This window comes from Aspergillus sydowii, assembly GCF_001890705.1.
Source record: "Aspergillus sydowii CBS 593.65 unplaced genomic scaffold ASPSYscaffold_1, whole genome shotgun sequence".
Lineage (NCBI taxonomy): Eukaryota > Fungi > Ascomycota > Eurotiomycetes > Eurotiales > Aspergillaceae > Aspergillus > Aspergillus sydowii.
Window position 1 is genome coordinate 5,150,887 of NW_024467859.1, and position 16,974 is coordinate 5,167,860.

Consider the following 16,974-nt stretch of genomic DNA (forward strand, 5'->3'; position numbering starts at 1 on the left):
GGGTGGAGGATCAGGATCGGAACGCGTTTCATTATGTACAAATCAACGATGCCATGCTATGCTAGGTAATAAGTAATAGTAGATGGTAAACAGTATGCCACAGTAGAAAATGTCAACATGTCGTAATTTACATTCGACAGTGGGTGGTATCCAACAGACTCATCCTGTCGATTGTGGTGGTTTGAGGTGGATTAAGTTAAGGAGGTATAAGTGGGTTCGGAGGTCTGTGAGTGAAGATAGGAAATAAAGGGGTCGTGAGGTTGGTGGATTGATGGATTAGACGTGACGCTTATCTTTGGGTTTGTCGCTGGGTTTCTCATATTGATACCGGCGGTGGTTGTCGGCAATCCACCACTCCGTCATGTGTGCGGCGTCGCGCGCCCAGCGGACGACATCGGGCTCCCCTCGGTCCGGTCGTGGATGGCTGGGTGAGATAGTGACCGGAGGTGGTGGTGGAGGAGGAGGAGGGCCATGACCGTCGCCGGGACGGTGGTGAGGATGGTGTGGAGGAGGAGGTGGTGGTGGTGGGTGGAATGCAAAAGCATCGCGCTCATCTAGATCGTCGTTGTCTTCGTGATCTTCATCCTTATGTTTCTTCTTTTTGTCATCACCGTACTCGTGCCACAGCGCGTCCATTAAATCGTAAAAGCTGAAGCTGGTAATGGGGTGTTCTTCCTGCGGATCGCGCTCAACGTCGGTGAACCGCCACTCGACATCGTCAATTAGCGGGATGACAATCCGCCATGCGGGTCTGTTGGCGGAGCGGACAGCGAGCCACGACCCGCCCGTATTCATCACACTGAATTGCCAGTCTTGCATGCCGTTGGCCTCCTGGTACAGCGGGCGGATGAGCGACTGCCCTTCGTAGAGGCCGCGGATATCCTTGGCGGCATTGGTGCCGTTTGCACTGAGCGAGTCGGACTCGATCAAGAGATCAATGATGGTCGGGACGATTTGCAGCGAGATCACTGGGTCTTTGACCTCAACCGCAGGGAGTTGAGGGTGCGCGAGGACGATGGGGACGTGGAAACTGCCGATGTGCGGGTTGCTGTATGGTGTGATCCCGCCGTCATTGGGAAGAGAGAGGCCGCTGCATAGGTTAGCATACGTAGTCAAGTTATAGGAATGTAGAGCGAAAACTTACTGGTCACCAGCCATGACAACCAAGGTCTCATTGCGAACACCCTTCTCTTCCAGAATGTCCAGGATCTCGGCAATCCACCGATCGCCAAACCCGATCGTGTTCAAGTACCGGTTCATGTCGTTGTTCTTCCCCTTGAATGAGGGGCCCATGATATTCTCGTACTCATCGTCGGGCATACCCCACGGGTGGTGCGTCGTCCCAGTCAGATGCGTCAGGAAAACACGGTTGTTCTTCTCCTTGGCCTCGTCAAACGCGTCACGGATGTACTCCCGCAGTTCCGTATCCGGGTATCCGTAGTAGTTGACCTCCTTGTATGACAGAGGATAGTGCTTCGCGGAAGGCTTCTCGATGCGCTCCCTAGTGTAAATCTCGTCATAGCCCAGCATCGGGGTTAATCTGTTCTGGTGGTCGTAAGTGTCCGTGACGGACTGCATCCAGATCGACTGCCACGGCCATGAGCGATAGTCTGTCGCGTTGCTCGAGACATCCTCCTGCGCGCTGAAGGCGCCGACCACGTGCGGCATGCAAGGGTTGTAGAGATGGTACTTCCATTCCTTGTTGAAGTCGGCCACAAGTGGTGAGATCCCGCACACCGTTCCGGCCACACTCTTGATGGTATACGTTCCTGTGGTAAAGCCGTTTCTCGCGCTGATTCCACCGTACTTCTTTCGTGGTCCGTCACGGTACTGATCGAAGCCTGAATCGAAGCCAGTCAGATACTCGGCGGTGCGAGTAAGATTGGCCACGGCCCTGACGGCGCTCTCGGGCATTTCTTTGCCGTTGAAGGAATCCTTGATCTTCTCGTGGATGAAGGATCCGTTTCGAAGAGGGAAAACGTCTCCTCTGGTACTCTCCAACTTAAGCAGGATAACGTGCTTGATGTTCACATCGCCGCTGGCCAAAACATCCTTCAGCTCGTCCAGCACCGGTGCCTGGAGGTTGGAAATATGGAGGGGGTCTTTCGACGCCATATAATGTGGGCTGTCATAATGCCAGTCCTCGAACCCAGGAAGTCTGTCTTCTGGCATCCAGTCCCACTTTGGGGGGTCGGTGAGCGCGGTCTTGCCTTCCAGCCAGGAATAGTCGGGGATATATCCGGCCTGCTCTCCCAACGTCGGGCGGTTCATTCCAGCGAACGGCGTCAAGGGCAGCGCTCCCGAGAGGAAGATGAACGATGGATATGAGGGGCGGAAACAGCGAAGAGTGACGAAGAATATAAACGGCAACCAAACCAACAGCCGCTTTGCGAGCGTGATCCGCTGCTGTGTCGGGCGCTTCGGGACACTCGAACTGCGGCTAGTCCCGCTGATACTACCATTATTCAACAGGGCAGCCTCCTCCTCGTCATCGCTCTTGTATTCATTGTAATCCTCGACCGCGATCTGCTCGTAAATCTCAGGGTCGGGCAGAGGCTGCTCGCTCCGCAATCGGATGTGTCGGATACTAGAGCCCACGTGTCTGGAGAAGAAATTGTATACCGGTCTAAACAAGGCCCTGAACGGTTCAGCGAGAATGTGCAGAATCCCGCCGACGAGTCGGTGGACGTAGGGAGCGAGGAACCAGGCGACGACGGTCATGATCGCCTCGACGATCAAAAAGCCCGTCAGACCGGTTAGCAGTGTCCGGATCGCAGCGGCATCGCGGTGGAAGGTCTTCGCTTGTCGCCAGTTGATTTCGGCGCCGGCTGTGACGTAAAACGAGATGTTGGCGGACGCCATTCCAGACATTACCAGACTGTTAGAAAAAGAGGGAAAAGTCAGCACGGTCTCAAAAATCAGACTGAGAGATCTGCGACTTACCTGAACGGAATGACGACCAGCGCCGCGAGTGCGTCCAGCCACCGCCACGGGAACTTCTGCGTGAGATTCCGGACGAGGATTGTGCACGCGACATCTTGGGTGAAGAAAGTGATGCCCCAGAGGAAGAACTTTCCCGGAGGAAGAGAGTGTAGATGGGCGTAAAGGTGGAGATTTTTCGCGGCGAAGAGGGCGAAGAAGGCGAGAGTAAAAAAGAACCGTCGTGTCCAGTCCCAAAATACATCAAAGAACGCGGCAGGCGACGACCGCAGACGGCTCCAGATGGAGATGCATTGGCGGTAGAGCTTGAGGTTCTGTACGGTTGTCATCGTGGTGGTCGTCGCGCGGCCGGATTAGCGAGGCCGGCACATACTCGAGCGGGGAGAGATAAGAGATAGATGGCTAAGAAAGAGGGAGAGAGGAGGAAGAAAAAGAGGTGTCAGCGATGGAGGAGTGAAAAGAACGAAGTTGGACGGTGAACAAAGTGAGACTCCACAAAGGAGGCGCATAGGATTAGCGTGCTAACGTGGAGTTGCCCGACTGCGACCAACGGCAGAGAAGCCTGTTTGAGCATTTGGCCCCAATGAGGGCGAGGTGAGCTCAGGCGGCCTCTGACTAAGTCGTGAATTTGCCCCAGTCAACTGCAGTGACTGGACCCTGGTGCCAAGTCCCTGATTGGCGACCGCGTGTCGCCTGGGTCCAGCAGAAGCAGGGCAAGTGTGCACTCGTGGGACAGATGACAGGGAACACAGGGGCATGCAACACAAACCCCAAACTACGCATCATGCACTGAGTGACTACGACGGTGCTGCTACCAAGCCCCTTCCCAGGGCGTGGTACTAAGGTACTGGCCAGGGGAGATGATTCATGGGCAGGTGACCACTTTCTATTTCGAGCAAAGTCGGGTCACTCCCGATTTGGACCCCGGCGGGGGTCCTGCCACCGCCTGCACCAATGGGCGGCCGCCAAATCTCAGCCTCGATGGCGGGAGCAGCGTCCCAGTGGCGCCATTGGTCCGCGGGGGATTGCGGCTGTTTCGCCCTCTTGATCCCTTTTGTTACCCTCTTCCTGCCTGCGCTCAGTCTCGCCATTTCCCCCCAAATGCGCACCATCGCACAGCCTCCTCCTCTGCCAATATAAAAGGCTTATACCACTGCTGACGGCCGATCGCGCCAGCTGTCGGGGTTTAGTGTCTCGCTCTGGGTAAGACGTAGCAGATCGTGATGTAAGAATGGTGATGCCTGTAGGGTTTGTTCCAGAACGGCGAGTCCGAATGCCCTGATGAAGTCACAACGGAAAACTGCCCGGACTCAGTCCGGCCAGTCTGGTCAGTGGCTACTGGTTTAGTCATGGAAATTCTGGGTCCACTGGTGCAGCCAACAGTTTCGGCCAAGACGCCCAGAACATGAGACGTGAAGCTTCCATTGCTTGACTGCGGAGATTTACGCTGGACGCCCGGGGGGTGTTTGTTCGCCGGAAGAAGCTTGAAACCTCGAGATGGACTTGACTGCTGCGTTCATTCCTGTGGTCACGGAGGATGTTACTCCAACTCAGCCACCCCACCATTGATTCCTGTGAGGGAATTCTGGTTCCTGCGACCGCCGGCAGAATCTTCACGAACCCACATGTTTCATAAGCACAGGTTTGAGGTTACCCTTTTCATAAGGCTAGCCTTCGGACGATCGGACCAGCCCTGATTATACGAGGAACTAGCATTTAGTCTAGTCTAGCTAGTACTTGTGATATAATTAGGCTGCCACCAAACAAACCAAACATACAGCCCCAGAGCAAAGCCTGAACAGGAAGGCCCTGCCACTAGCGCCGCCGCACTGCCCTGGACCCCTGGAGATAATATCCTCCCGCTGCCACTGCCACGCCGAGCCCCAGCAACAGCGTCGACTTGCTCACTGGCCACACCTCCTCGACGTGGCCTATCCGCGTCTCCTTCTTCTGCCCTACAAGCTGGTCCGCCCCGTCTCCCTCCACTTCGTAGTCCGTCCACTGCACCCGCGACAGCCCCCGCTGGTACTCCACCACCGTGCCAGGCCAGTTGTTGGTGATGCGGTTGTGCTCGTTCTTGTACCAGCTGGTGCAGCTGGGATCGGCAAAGCTGGTCTTGGCCAAGCGCGCTTGGATTGCGCGGTCAAAGGCTTGCACAACGTCAGTTCGCGGTTGGATGGCGATTGACCCGCCCTGCTCTTTGGCCCGCACGATCGGGTCGATCAGCGCGGCCAGGTAACGGCTCTGCGCCTCAATCATGAGGATGATTGAGTTATGTCCTATGTTTGTTAAGACGTGTTTCGCCAGTGGGCGCTCATTCCTTCGAGAAACTTACCGAGATTAGTGTTTGGCCCGTACAGGATTCCAAAGTTTGGCATGTCCTCCACTGTCACACCATAGTAGGCTGTTGCACCGCCATTCCAAACGTCCGCCAGGTCCCGTCCGCCTGCGCCGTACACCTTGATGGGGTGCAGGAATTCCACTGTTCGGAATCCCGTTGCGTACACAATCAGATCGTACTCGGTATGCTCGCCGTCGGCGGTCTCAATGCCCGTCTCCGTGATCCTGGAGATCGCGCGCGTTTCCAAACTGACATGCTCCTTGTTCAACGCAGGGTAATAGTCGTCTGACGAGAGGACCCGGCGACACCCCGGGGGGTATGTGGGCGTTAGCGTCTCCCACATCTCCGGCTTGTCGGGAAGACCCTTCTTAATATGCGTCGTCCCCATATCGCGCAGCCACCGCGCGAACGTCGAGTCGGTCTTGACGATGGCGTTGTGGCTCAACTCGCGGTAGAACATCATGAAAGAGCGCTTGCATTGCCGCACAAATGGGATGGATAAAAACGCCCTCTGGACAAGGCTCACGCTGGAGTCGTCACGCCCGATAATCCATTGCGGGTTCCGCTGGAAGACGGTCAGATGGGACGCCGCCTTTGCCATCTCAGGCACGATCTGGACGGCCGTCGCGCCTGTTCTAACTTAGCATAGGCACAGAGCAGGGCGCGCAGGTATATACGTACCGTTGCCAATAACAGCAACCTTCTTCCCCTTGAAGTCATACGTCCAGTCCCATCGCGCCGAATGCATACTCTTGCCCTTGAACTCGTCCCGTCCGGGAATATCCGGCCAGAAGGGCTGGTTCAGCTGTCCAACTCCTGGAATCAGCACGTTCGCCGAAAGCACATACCCGCTCTGGTACTCGCTGGCCTTTTCGCCCGACACGCGGACCTGGATCTTCCACTGGCGCGTCTTCTCGTCCCAGCGCGCCTCATCAACGGTGGAATTGAACCGGATGTATGGGTACAGGCCGTGTTTGCTTGCGACACCGGTGAGGTAGTGCAGCATTTCTTCTTGGCCTGGGTACTCGCGCGTCCAGTTGGAGCGTTGCTCGAAGGAGTAGCTGTATAGGGAGCTCCAGACTACACTTGGTTCAGCATTCTACATCCACAGAAACCCCCTTTTCAGTAGAATTAAACCTACCATCGCATGCGCACCCCGGGTATTTGTTATCGTGCCATGTTCCGCCGACAGAACTTCCCTTCTCGAGAATGACAAAGTTGCGATGGTTACGACGGAGGAGGTCGATGGCCATGCAAATTCCTAGTAGTGTTAGTCAGTCAACTACTCAGTCTCACTCAGCCAACGTTAGTAAACAAACCAGAAATGCCAGCGCCAATAATCGCAACCGTGGACTCGGTGTAGTCCTGGTTCCCGACCGGGTGGTTCGAGCTCCCCATCTTCGGTTTGTTTAGGCCGCTTAATCGATGCACTTAATCTGCGAATAAGAGCTAAGGCGATAATTAATAAATAGGTGAAGGAGCGAAGTCCGATCGATCGAAAAGTGAGACGGCGCGTCGCGGTCGGTCAACTTCCCAGGGGTCTTCTGGCTCCCCGCATATGGTCGAGATGGACCTCGGCCTTGACGAGACTTGGCACAACAAAAAGCTGCTATACCGATGGTATCGGTCGGTCTCGGGGTTACAAAACGGAGACGATGACAGTTTCTAACTGAATAATGTATTCCCTGCAGTGATATTTACAGGTTTTTCTGCTGTCTCTGTTTATGTTGTGACTTATGGCGGTTATCAGCTGCCAAGGTAATCCCGCCATCATCTGATGGCCGGCTTCAAGCCTTCAAAGTATCCCACATGTGATGCATAAGGAACCCCAGTTCTTGGAATTGCTTGCGGAGTGCCGAATTGCAGACAGGATATCCCACTTCGGTATCCTGTCTGTATCCTCCCTCATGCGAGCAAAGATTGCCTCGGCAATCGGGGGTCTTCTATGTTAGCAAGTTACTGCCAGATGCACTCCTTGGCGGTTGATAATGATATTCCACCCAATACTGAATCCAAAGTGAATTACTTTATGCGCCAAGGCCACGGTTTCGGAGAACCCTGCCAGCTCAACTGCAAAGCTGGGCAGTTCATGACTCGGCCGAGGCATGTTCAGTCAGCAATGCAATCAAAGTCGATTACGGACCGGACAAGGCTAATTATACTAAATCATTAGTATCCTAATAAGTTTTCAAAATAATTTCTCAGTACTTTTTGTTTGTCTAGGGACTTTTAGTCCTTGTCTGTTGTAACATAAAAGACATTCGGCGCCCGGTGATATATATAGTTTGGTTCCGGCCATTGTCAAAACTGGTAGTGGAAAACACTGCGCCATACCCCAGTTAACCAATACTACACAACGTGCATATTAATAATTTCATGCGTCGCCTTGCCGAAGTTATCACGCGACCATCACACTTCAAGCTGGGAGCCTGAAAGAATTGCAGCAGTGTAACCTCGCAAGGTTCTCCGCATCCAGAACCGAGCTCGAGCAATTAGAAACAGCCTAGCATAGCCTCATTTGCCAAATTGTCTGCGGCTACTAATCTACTACTGCTGGTGCTGGTGCTCGAGCCTCAAGAGTCAAGACAACTGTCCTCGTGGCGCCCGGACAAAAGCGCTTGATACGCCGGTCCGTCTGCTAGTTCTACCAATTTCAAATAGTACAGTAGTGTAGACTTGACTTTGCTAACCGAGACACGGAGCACGTCCGCAGGGGAAAGGAGGCGGATCCAGTCTTAGCGTGGGCCACAAAGGGGTCGTTCTTGCTCTTTTTCCGTCGAGACGATGATTCGTGCTGCTGTTTAGTGACAGCAGTGTGATCTGATTCCCTAGTTTGTTTGTGTCCGCACTGTAGTTAGATGTCTTGGTTTGTGGGTTGAGCGCCCGATGTTTTGCCGAGGTATGGCCGTCTAAAAGCTTGATGAATGATGATGGATAAGGAAACATATTACAATTGCAATTAACGATAAACAACAAAAACAACAAAACTATGCCTGACTCTTGAGATACGGAATCCCCGTCAACTTAAACGCTCTCTCCCCCAACACCGGCTCAACAACCGGCTTGAAGCGATTATACGGACACTCCGCCCCATCGCGCTTCGCAACATTCGAACCCGTATGCTTCGCATTCGGCCAATGCGTCGTGCCCAGCCAATTCTCAAACGCCTCTTTCTTCCTCCCCAGGTCCTCCTGCGTTGCTTCTGCAACAGGCATGTAGCAGGTATAGATACAGAACCGCGGCGTTGACCCCTCGGGGCTGAGATTGTAGTGCGGCGTGCGCGAGTCCCAGAGGAGAAGATCGCCCGGCTCAGCGCAGACCTTGACCCATTCGCAGTCCCGGTCGGCGAGCCATTTCATCCCGTTCGAGGTGAACCCGTACCACTCGGGTGTCCAGGCGGGGATGCGCTCTTCGTCTTTCATGTCGCGGTGGAATTCCGATGAGAGGCGGTGCGCACCGCGGCAGACGATTAGGCCGCCGTCGGATGGGCCGTTGGGGAGGAGGTTGACTAGGCCCTGGAGACAGCGGAAGTCGGGCTTCTCTGGGTCTTGGTCCTGGTGTGGCCAGGGTTTGTTTGGGGGGAGGTCGGTGCGGCTATTGTAGTTGTTGTTAACTGACTGTGTACAGATGAGGCAAAGCGGATCGAAGACTTACTTGGGAAAGCCAAAGTTGATTGCGTCGAAGGAGACGATGAGGTCCTTGTCGTTGTAGACTTTCTCGAATGCGGAGACGACGCCTGGCTCGCTGCGGACGTCCCAGACGAACTTCTCGTGGGCTACACCGTAGTGCATGCACATGCCCTTCTCGTTGATGAGTGGTAGGCGGCCCTTATGGACAGTGCTTTGGTCATTGCGGTCGAAACCGAGATTGCTGCTTTGTTAGCTGCATTCAGTATACTAAGACATGCCGGGAAGTCTTACAAGCCCTCTAGCCATGAGTACATCTCATCGGCGTACTTGAGCGCCCGCTCTTTTGGGATAGCTCCCTTTACGACAGCATATCCATCCCTTGCGAGGTCATCTCGGAAATCTCCAAAGACGGGGTCGTTTCCGTCCAGGCGCATGCGGACGTTGGCCTGTGGGATAGTAACAGACTCGGTGACTGTGGTGGACATGATGGATTGTAAGTGAGCGGCAATTTTCAAATTCGTTTGATCAACTGATTACCGATGAATGAGCGCGTCAGTTTATACTTGTCGTTATGAACTTGTGTAATTATACAATCCAACTTTGCTGACGCCCACTGCCCACAATTCCGTATATCGCCCACACGGCGGGAAGTGGAGGTGGAGGTGGGCGAAGTCTCAACTAGTGGGCGTAGTTGAATGAAAACCCGAATTTTCCACAGATAGTACCCATATAGAAGAATGCTTTGTATGAAGGCGACATGAAAGCCAGGAGCCCGTTTCGGATCATTATTGTTGGGGGAGGTATCGCGGGCCTCACGGCTGCTATTGCCCTTCGCGCGCCCAACAGGCGGATTACAGTACTTGAACAGTCGCGGCTGAACACAGAAATTGGCGCACTGATCTCTCTACAACCAAATGCGACTAAGATCGTATACAATACTTTCGGGCTAGGCAAGGAGCTTGAAGATGCTCGGGGATTAGTAGATGAAGGTTTCCGTGTTTACTCAACCGACGGAGAGCTGGTGAACCACGTCCCTTTGACTACCAAGACCGAGTACGGGGCCAGTCGGATTGTGTACCATCGAAGGGACCTACACGATGCGCTGAAGAAGGCAGCTCTCTGCACAAACAGAGATGGGCCACCAGTCGAGATTAGAGTCGCTTCTCGAGTGGTGGGATGTGACCCTTTACATGGAAGTGTGGAGCTCGAAAATGGCGACAAGCTGGAAGGTGATATTATTGTAGGAGCGGACGGGATGTAAGTAGAAGGCCGCTCTGGCTGGTCAAACTGACAATGCAATAGCCATAGTGTTCTTCGCAAGCATGTTTTGGATGAGAATGTCGTGCCGTCGCCGACGGGTTATTCTGGTATGGATCACCCGATATCTTGACGAACTGAGCTAATCGATATAGCTTATCGACTTATGGTACGCGTAACCACGTATTTATAGGACCATACTCACAGAACAGATACCATCAGACATTCTTGAAAACAAAGAACCCGAGTTCTGCACTAAGATTAACCCCAGAAGTCCATTCACATCGATGATGATCGCGCATAACTGCCGTCTCGTTATGGGCCCTGGGAGACAAGGCGATATTTTTGGAATTGTGGCGCTGGTTCCAGATGGTATGTTTCCTTTTTGAGATTTTGGAAGGCTATTCAGGCGCTGACGACTCGTAGAGCAAATGAATGAGGATCCAAATGCACATCAGTCCTGGGTTTCGGAAGGCAACCTGACAAAGATGTTGGATACCTTCTCGGAGTTTCCTAGCTGGGTAACAAGCATTTTCAAGTCAGTTACGCGTCAATCGCTATTAAATTTGGCTAACCTGGCCAGACATTCCTCAGACCTCGGATTGTGGCAATTGCGTGATATTGTAAGTCGGCTTTGCGTGTCCTCGAATATCACTAACCCTCTTGTAGGATCCTCTTAGCACGTGGTACCGGGGGCGACTCATGTTGATCGGCGACGCCGCACATGCGATGCTGCCCACGCAGGGACAGGGAGCCAGCCAGGCGATTGAAGATTCCGAGGCTCTCGGTGCGTTTTTTAAGGGAAGCGAAGAAGGCTGTTCTCTAGAAGAGATTAGCGCAATATTTGAAGTATGATCATAGTGATCATGCCGGATTCCGTCTGCTCACGCTTTGTAGGACATTTTCCGCAGTCGACACGACCGTGCAAGTCTTATCCAAGCGTACAGCCGGCAGGCAGCAAAACCGGGAACTGCAAAAGGAGAGAAGACTGTCACAATGTGCGTACTTTTCGGTGGACTCCCAATGTGGGCTAATTGTGTGCATAGGAAACCGGACGAGTTCATGGCATTCAACTGCATGTACAGCGGTGCGAAGGATTGGCTGCATCGGCCGACTGCTTCTAATGCCTGAGGTGCTGGATAAACAGGCTATTATTGGCGTGAGAAAATTTTCCAGTTCTTCCGCGACGGTGGTAGCGAGGAAGTGTCTGGGTCATCATTTCATCCCGTACAGCTTGACTGAGATGGGACAAGCATGCAGACATGAGTGCATGGCAGTAAAGGCAGTTATAGTAGATAGCAAAGCTCCACGGCGTGGGAATAGAGCATCATGCAGCGATATCAGGCCATGCTGGACTTCAGTTGTGTTGGAGCGAGAACTTGTTTGGACTAGCGTCGGCACAACACTAAGTGTCCTCCACATGGTATCCCGACTGCTCTGGCTTCAACTTCAACTCTTCTTATTTGATCTCATCGTACCATCGCGCCATTTCACTGCATCGTATAAACCTATAAACCCCAAGAATGCCTCAATGTCGTTTCCAAACAAGTCTCCCCGCGTCAAGGATGCTGCTAGTCCCCACCAATGCCCCGAGTGCGACAGGTCTTATGAAAGACCCGATCACCTAGCTCGCCATCTAGACTCTCGTGCGTCTCTTTGATGGGTACTAGTTGGATATTAGCTAATAAAGTGCTTAGATCGGAACGAACGGACGTTCCAATGCCCGATCTGCCACCGCGGCTTCAATCGTAGGCATGACGCCCTCTCCACCACTTCAGGCAAACCAGACTGACTTGAGCGCAAGAGACGTACTGCAGCGGCATCGGCAAATACACACTGGTGACACGCCTGTAAGCAAATATAGGGAGAGAGCTATTGAAGCGTGCGAGCAATGTGCAATTGCGAAAGTGAGCTGTAACAATAACAGTCCTTGCGAGGTTCATACGACGTTCATGATATAGGATCACACTGCTAATAAGTCAGCAGAGATGCCAACGTAAAGGTATAACCTGTGTCCCACGCAAGTCAGGCCGGCGGCGTGACAGGACAACGATAACACCTAGATCTGATATCAAAACACCACGAAGCCAGTTCGGAAATGAGATTCAGACTCGCAGAAGCTCAACACCGTCCACCCTCTCGCTTGACCACAACCAGCAAATTAACCAGTCGGCATTGTATTTAGAAGCTGGTAATAGAACACTGTATTCACCGGGGTCTCCAGCATCCTCGATCGTACCGTTCCCTGCCCGCCTACCCGGTCACAGTCTTTCTCATGACGCCGTGGAAAATTACCAGGAAGTGAGCGACTTCCCAGCATTCTTCGAACAAGTCATGATGGTACCCAATCCCTATCATCTCGAGGGGGTGCCCGAAATACAGCAGCCAAGAGGCGTACTCGATTTCATGTGTGACCCGGAGTCTACTAGTCCAGATGCCGGTTTGTTTGGCGCGGATATTCTCGCGGACCTGGACAAGATACTTGAATATAATCCGTCACCCGCTGCTACAAATTCATACTCAGATGCTTCCAATGAGGAGCAAAATACGAAGCAACGGGTTGCCGCGTTCCGAGAATCTCTATGGTACGCTCATCAAAACCCATGAAAGTCACGAAAGTGTTTGAATAACGGATTCGATGTTTGATAGGCTTTGGGTACCTGAGAAAAACCAAAATGGCTTTAGCGAAATTGGCCAGATACCACTAAAGGACGGCGATATGACCGCGTCCATCTCATCATTGCATAGGTCTCGGCTCGAAGCTTTGGATATTCGTGGCAAACTCACGCATCAGCTGCGAGATAATATTTTCCAGTTGATTTTATCTACAGGGGGATCGCGGCTTTCTGTGCCCTCTTTCCCAACCGCCGAATCTCTTGATGCTCTTATCAAGATTGGCATTTCCAAGCGGACCGAGACGGATGCGTGGATACACCCGTATACCCTCTATCGCCAGGACTCACGGCCGGAACTCTTGACAGCGCTCGTAGCTGCTGGTTGCGTGTGTTCTGCTATCGCATCAATCAATAAAGCCGGGGTGCTCCTCCTGGAAATAGTTCGAGTCAGCCTTGCACAGCTTGTACGAGTAAAATCTAAGACCTGAGCGAAAACGAGCTAACAATGTGGGACTGTAGGTTGAATCAGACAACAGTGTTTTGCGAGATCTCCAGTACTTTCAAGCGTCTATGATGTGGCTAGATATCGGAGTATTTTGTGGTTATAAACGCAAGATGCAAATAGCCGAAAGCCACCTACAGCCGCTATGCACGGTATGTATGATGCCGATGTTGCAGGCGCTTCTAACAAAATCTAGGCTCTGCGGAGGGCAGGTGCGTTCGACCGTTCGTTCTATTCTGCGGAACAGTCGTTCAATGATATTGGCGATGAGGATGCGTTGGAATGCACTTGGTTGCAGTGGATACGACAGGAGTCGCTGAAGCGGTATGCAAAACCTTCTTGTTATTAGCTCAATTCTAATACACACCCAGACTTGCTTACCACCTATTTGAACACGATGTCGAGGCAGCCACAGCAATGAATAGGCCTTCGCTGACTAGTTATACCGAGTTTACCTTGCCTTTCCCGAGTGCCCGAGATCTTTGGCTCGCACCCACTGCAGATGCTTGGAAGCATCTTTGGGAGACCAAGTATTCCCATATGGTACCCACTGGCTTGTCGTTGAGAGAGCTGCTGGCAGATCTATCCATGCTAAATAATCTCCCTCTTAATGTTGATGCGGGCGTAGTGAATTCGGCGGTGTTACATGGACTGATGAGCCAAGTGTGGGCTCTTCGCCAGCAGGCGCTGTTAGCGGACAGCTGCCGTACGGACACTCGTGCGATGACCCGACTGTGGTTGCAAAGCAGACAGGATGATCTGCAAGTATACCCCCCGATAGTAACTAGAAGCCAACTAATGAGTTACCCTAGGCTACTGTCTATCAACACAGCCAGGGAGGACATGGCAAACTACCCACCGATTGCAACTTTGTTCAGCGAATTTGCTATGATGCACCTGCATGTCAATTTCGACTCCATCCAGCGGTTTGCCGGCCAGTTTGGGGAATCAGAGGCGAGGCGGGAATACCCAAGGGTACGTGACTGGAGTTTGAGCAAAGAAGCTCGCACCTCAATCTGGCACGCTGGGCAGCTTCTTCGCGCTGCTCGACTGGTCCTACCTTTCCAACTTCGCGGTTTTGATATCCTAGCGATTTATCATGCGATTCTAGTTCTTTGGGTTTTTGGATTGTTACGGTGCGGTGAGCAACATCGAGAGGTGGCTACTACTAGTCCACCAGACGGCCGCCTTGACCCTCTTGTCACTTTGGATGGCCCCGAAACAGAGTCCGTAAAGGCGTTCATCACCCGAGGCATAGGCCAGCCTGGCCTCACTCTCCACTCGGTTGGTCCTGCTGGGGAGAATAGCACCGTGTTTTGCCAACTTGCTAGTTCCCGTCTAGTGATGGATGTGGGGAGACAAGTTTTCGATAACAACTTTCCAGGAGCAACGGACAATTTGCCCCCGCTCGTTGACAATCTACGCAACTTGATACGTGAACTAGGGAGCTTGCCGTAGCAATCAATCTGGACCAATGGGTACGAAGTCATTTGAAAGGTGCGGGCCGGTATTGTGGGCATAGTCTGTGTGGGGGATGGTCGCCCACGCTTCGGCTCGCCCACATCCGGCAGGCCATGTCAACAATTTTTGACTTTGTGGGGTCTCCGCGTTTCCTACAGTTTCTCCACCGCTGCGCAGCATGACAGCGACAATATAGATAAAGTTCTCTGTCCCTGTACGATTTGGACGTCTCCATTCGGGTACCCGCTGGCTACAATGTCAGAACCAACGGAGGACAAAGCAGTGATCGAGTTCGCAGAGAATGTGGAATTCGGCAAACCATCAGTTGACTATGGTCATGGACATGTCCTGATCGATAATGATGGACAGGTGCAGCGGTTGCCAGTGCCCAGCAAGGATCCTAATGATCCATTGAATTACACAAGATGGGAGAAGATTGGCATCATTGTGAGCTGTTGCTGGTTCTGTAAGTGATCTGCGCACAATGGGGTTTGTGTTGGCCGTCAATACTGATTTTCTGGGTAGCGACAATGTCTTTGTCGCTTGTTGGGGGCTTAGGAGCTATTCTCGACGTATTCTTCCAAATGTACACGCGCGAAGGGCGCTCTACCAACGAGATCGTGTGGTTGTCGACTTTCCCTTCGCTTTTCGTCGGCGTTGGTCAGTGCACTCATGTTATTGTTTCTCAAATGAAGAGTTAATGTTTGATAGGCAATTTTCTCGTCCTCCCACTTGCTCTATTATATGGTCGTCGTTTCACTACCATTGTCTCGACTGTCCTTCTGCTAGCAGTTACGATCGCATGCGCGGTATGCAATAATTGGGAGCAACATCTGGCTTTTCGAATTGTGCAAGGCCTTTCAGCTGGTGTAACTGAATCGGTGTGTTTTCTTTCCCTATCCGACTTGTTATCGACTAATTTCGGTTCGCATAGGTTCTACCGCTTATCCTCGCCGAGGTAACATTTGTTCATCAGCATGGAATGGTGTACGGGATATACTGGGCAGCGCAGAGCGTCATAACAGCATGCCTAAACCTCGCTGCTTCCTACGAAGTAGCAGCCCTTGGCTGGCGGTGGTACTACTGGGTATTCGCGATCACGGTTGCTGTTGGCTTGATCCTCGCCATCTTTCTCGGCTTTGAAACTAGCTACCAGCGCAGTTCTCAATTTGTGAACGGCCGCTTGGTCATCACCGACCAATTCGGGGTAACTAGAATGCTTACGGAATACGAAACTCGGGAGTATCTCGATATACATGGCCATCCAGGCGACGAGCATCATATACCAGAAGAACTGAGGCCGAAGAAATCTTACCTGCAGATGTTAATACCATGGTCTTCACCGAGGGAGAGTCCCCTGACCTTGGTCCCTAGAACCACTCTCCAGATCTTCGAAGCATTCATGTCCCCTGGGATCCTCTACGCCACACTCGTCGCCTCCGTCGTCCTCGGCTCCTCGATAGGAATGTCCCTATCCTACAACACCGTCCTCCAATACAACTACAACTGGGCCCCGAAGTCTATCGGGCTAATAAACCTGGGCGGTGTCTTTGGAGGATTCGGCGGCATGCTCTACGCGGGCTTTTTCGGCGATAAATTCATCATCTGGATGGCGAAACGTAATGGTGGAGTCCATACCCCGGAGCACCGACTCCCGCTCCTCATATTCCCTGGTATCCTAGGCGTTGTCGCCCTCCTTCTATATGGCTTTACTGCCGGCGGCAGCGCTACCTGGGGTGGGCCTTATATGGGCTGGACTCTGTTCCAGATCACCTTCGTCTCGGTGCTTATCCTGTCAACATCCTTTGCTGCTGAGGCGTGGGAGAAGAACCCCGGCCCCGCGATTGTGGCTGTTGTTGGAGTCAAGAATATTGTTGCATTTGCCCTGAGCTATGGGATTAATCCCATGACGGAGAAGTATGATTATCCTGTTGCGATGGGGATTCTGGCTGCTATTTGTGGGGGTGTGTTTTTATTGGGCATTCCTGTTTATTTTCTGAACCCGAAGGTATGGTATATTTATTCCTTTTGTCTTACTAGAATGAAAGAGGCTGACTATTCATAGTGGCGGAGGTGGATGGACATGAAGGAGGGGAGAAGCGTTGTGCACTGATTTGAAATTGGGAATTGCCTTTGAATAGTACCAGGTAGTACTCTCTTCTATATATACTCTACGGTTTATTGAATAATTTAAGAACGACTTCGAGAGAAGTAACGATAAACCAAGGT

At 52.4% G+C, this 16,974-nt stretch overlaps 6 protein-coding genes across 6 annotated transcripts; 3 read left to right on the plus strand and 3 right to left on the minus strand.

Moving 5' to 3' along the window:
• Positions 1 to 276: 276 nt before the first annotated feature.
• Positions 277 to 3,269, minus strand: ASPSYDRAFT_85232 (sulfatase domain protein; the record flags this gene model as incomplete). The annotated part of the gene is made up of 3 exons (XM_040851494.1): positions 277 to 1,090; positions 1,145 to 2,878; positions 2,944 to 3,269. The coding sequence occupies 3 exons, from the start codon at positions 3,267 to 3,269 to the stop codon at positions 277 to 279; spliced, it is 2,874 nt and encodes a 957-aa protein (XP_040709065.1).
• Positions 3,270 to 4,755: 1,486 nt separating this feature from the next.
• Positions 4,756 to 6,679, minus strand: ASPSYDRAFT_27208 (flavin-containing monooxygenase; the record flags this gene model as incomplete). Its single annotated transcript, XM_040844375.1, has 5 exons — positions 4,756 to 5,219; positions 5,276 to 5,911; positions 5,963 to 6,361; positions 6,423 to 6,542; positions 6,601 to 6,679. 5 exons carry the CDS (start codon positions 6,677 to 6,679, stop codon positions 4,756 to 4,758), a joined length of 1,698 nt encoding a protein of 565 aa, XP_040709066.1.
• A 1,589-nt stretch (positions 6,680 to 8,268) lies between these two features.
• On the minus strand, positions 8,269 to 9,885 carry ASPSYDRAFT_140327 (uncharacterized protein; the record flags this gene model as incomplete). Its single annotated transcript, XM_040841038.1, has 4 exons — positions 8,269 to 8,875; positions 8,936 to 9,151; positions 9,202 to 9,382; positions 9,627 to 9,885. Coding segments are annotated over 4 exons (1,263 nt in total), but the record flags the coding sequence as incomplete, so codon positions are not given.
• A 703-nt stretch (positions 9,886 to 10,588) lies between these two features.
• Positions 10,589 to 11,651, plus strand: ASPSYDRAFT_40073 (FAD-dependent oxidoreductase). Its single transcript, XM_040846012.1, has 5 exons — positions 10,589 to 10,705; positions 10,751 to 10,790; positions 10,837 to 11,016; positions 11,065 to 11,165; positions 11,214 to 11,651. Exons 1-5 carry the CDS (start codon positions 10,599 to 10,601, stop codon positions 11,296 to 11,298), a joined length of 513 nt encoding a protein of 170 aa, XP_040709068.1. The 5' UTR covers positions 10,589 to 10,598; the 3' UTR covers positions 11,299 to 11,651.
• Positions 11,588 to 14,742, plus strand: ASPSYDRAFT_139309 (uncharacterized protein; the record flags this gene model as incomplete). Its single annotated transcript, XM_040840938.1, has 8 exons — positions 11,588 to 11,813; positions 11,865 to 11,915; positions 11,974 to 12,104; positions 12,154 to 12,752; positions 12,817 to 13,246; positions 13,302 to 13,436; positions 13,481 to 13,608; positions 13,656 to 14,742. 8 exons carry the CDS (start codon positions 11,588 to 11,590, stop codon positions 14,740 to 14,742), a joined length of 2,787 nt encoding a protein of 928 aa, XP_040709069.1.
• A 14-nt stretch (positions 14,743 to 14,756) lies between these two features.
• Positions 14,757 to 16,858, plus strand: ASPSYDRAFT_1157583 (uncharacterized protein; the record flags this gene model as incomplete). The annotated part of the gene is made up of 4 exons (XM_040840035.1): positions 14,757 to 15,211; positions 15,535 to 15,626; positions 15,680 to 16,753; positions 16,811 to 16,858. The coding sequence occupies exons 1-4, from the start codon at positions 15,001 to 15,003 to the stop codon at positions 16,856 to 16,858; spliced, it is 1,425 nt and encodes a 474-aa protein (XP_040709070.1). The 5' UTR covers positions 14,757 to 15,000.
• Between the last annotated feature and the right edge of the window lie 116 nt (positions 16,859 to 16,974).

Coding starts and splice junctions, on each gene's coding strand:
- ASPSYDRAFT_40073 (XM_040846012.1), top strand. CDS start 10,599: ATGAATGAGGATCCAAATGCACATCAGTCCTGGGTTTCGGAAGGCAAC. Junction 11,017..11,064: donor AGATTAGCGCAATATTTGAA/GTATGATCATAG, acceptor CACGCTTTGTAG/GACATTTTCCGCAGTCGACA. Junction 11,166..11,213: donor GGAGAGAAGACTGTCACAAT/GTGCGTACTTTT, acceptor TTGTGTGCATAG/GAAACCGGACGAGTTCATGG.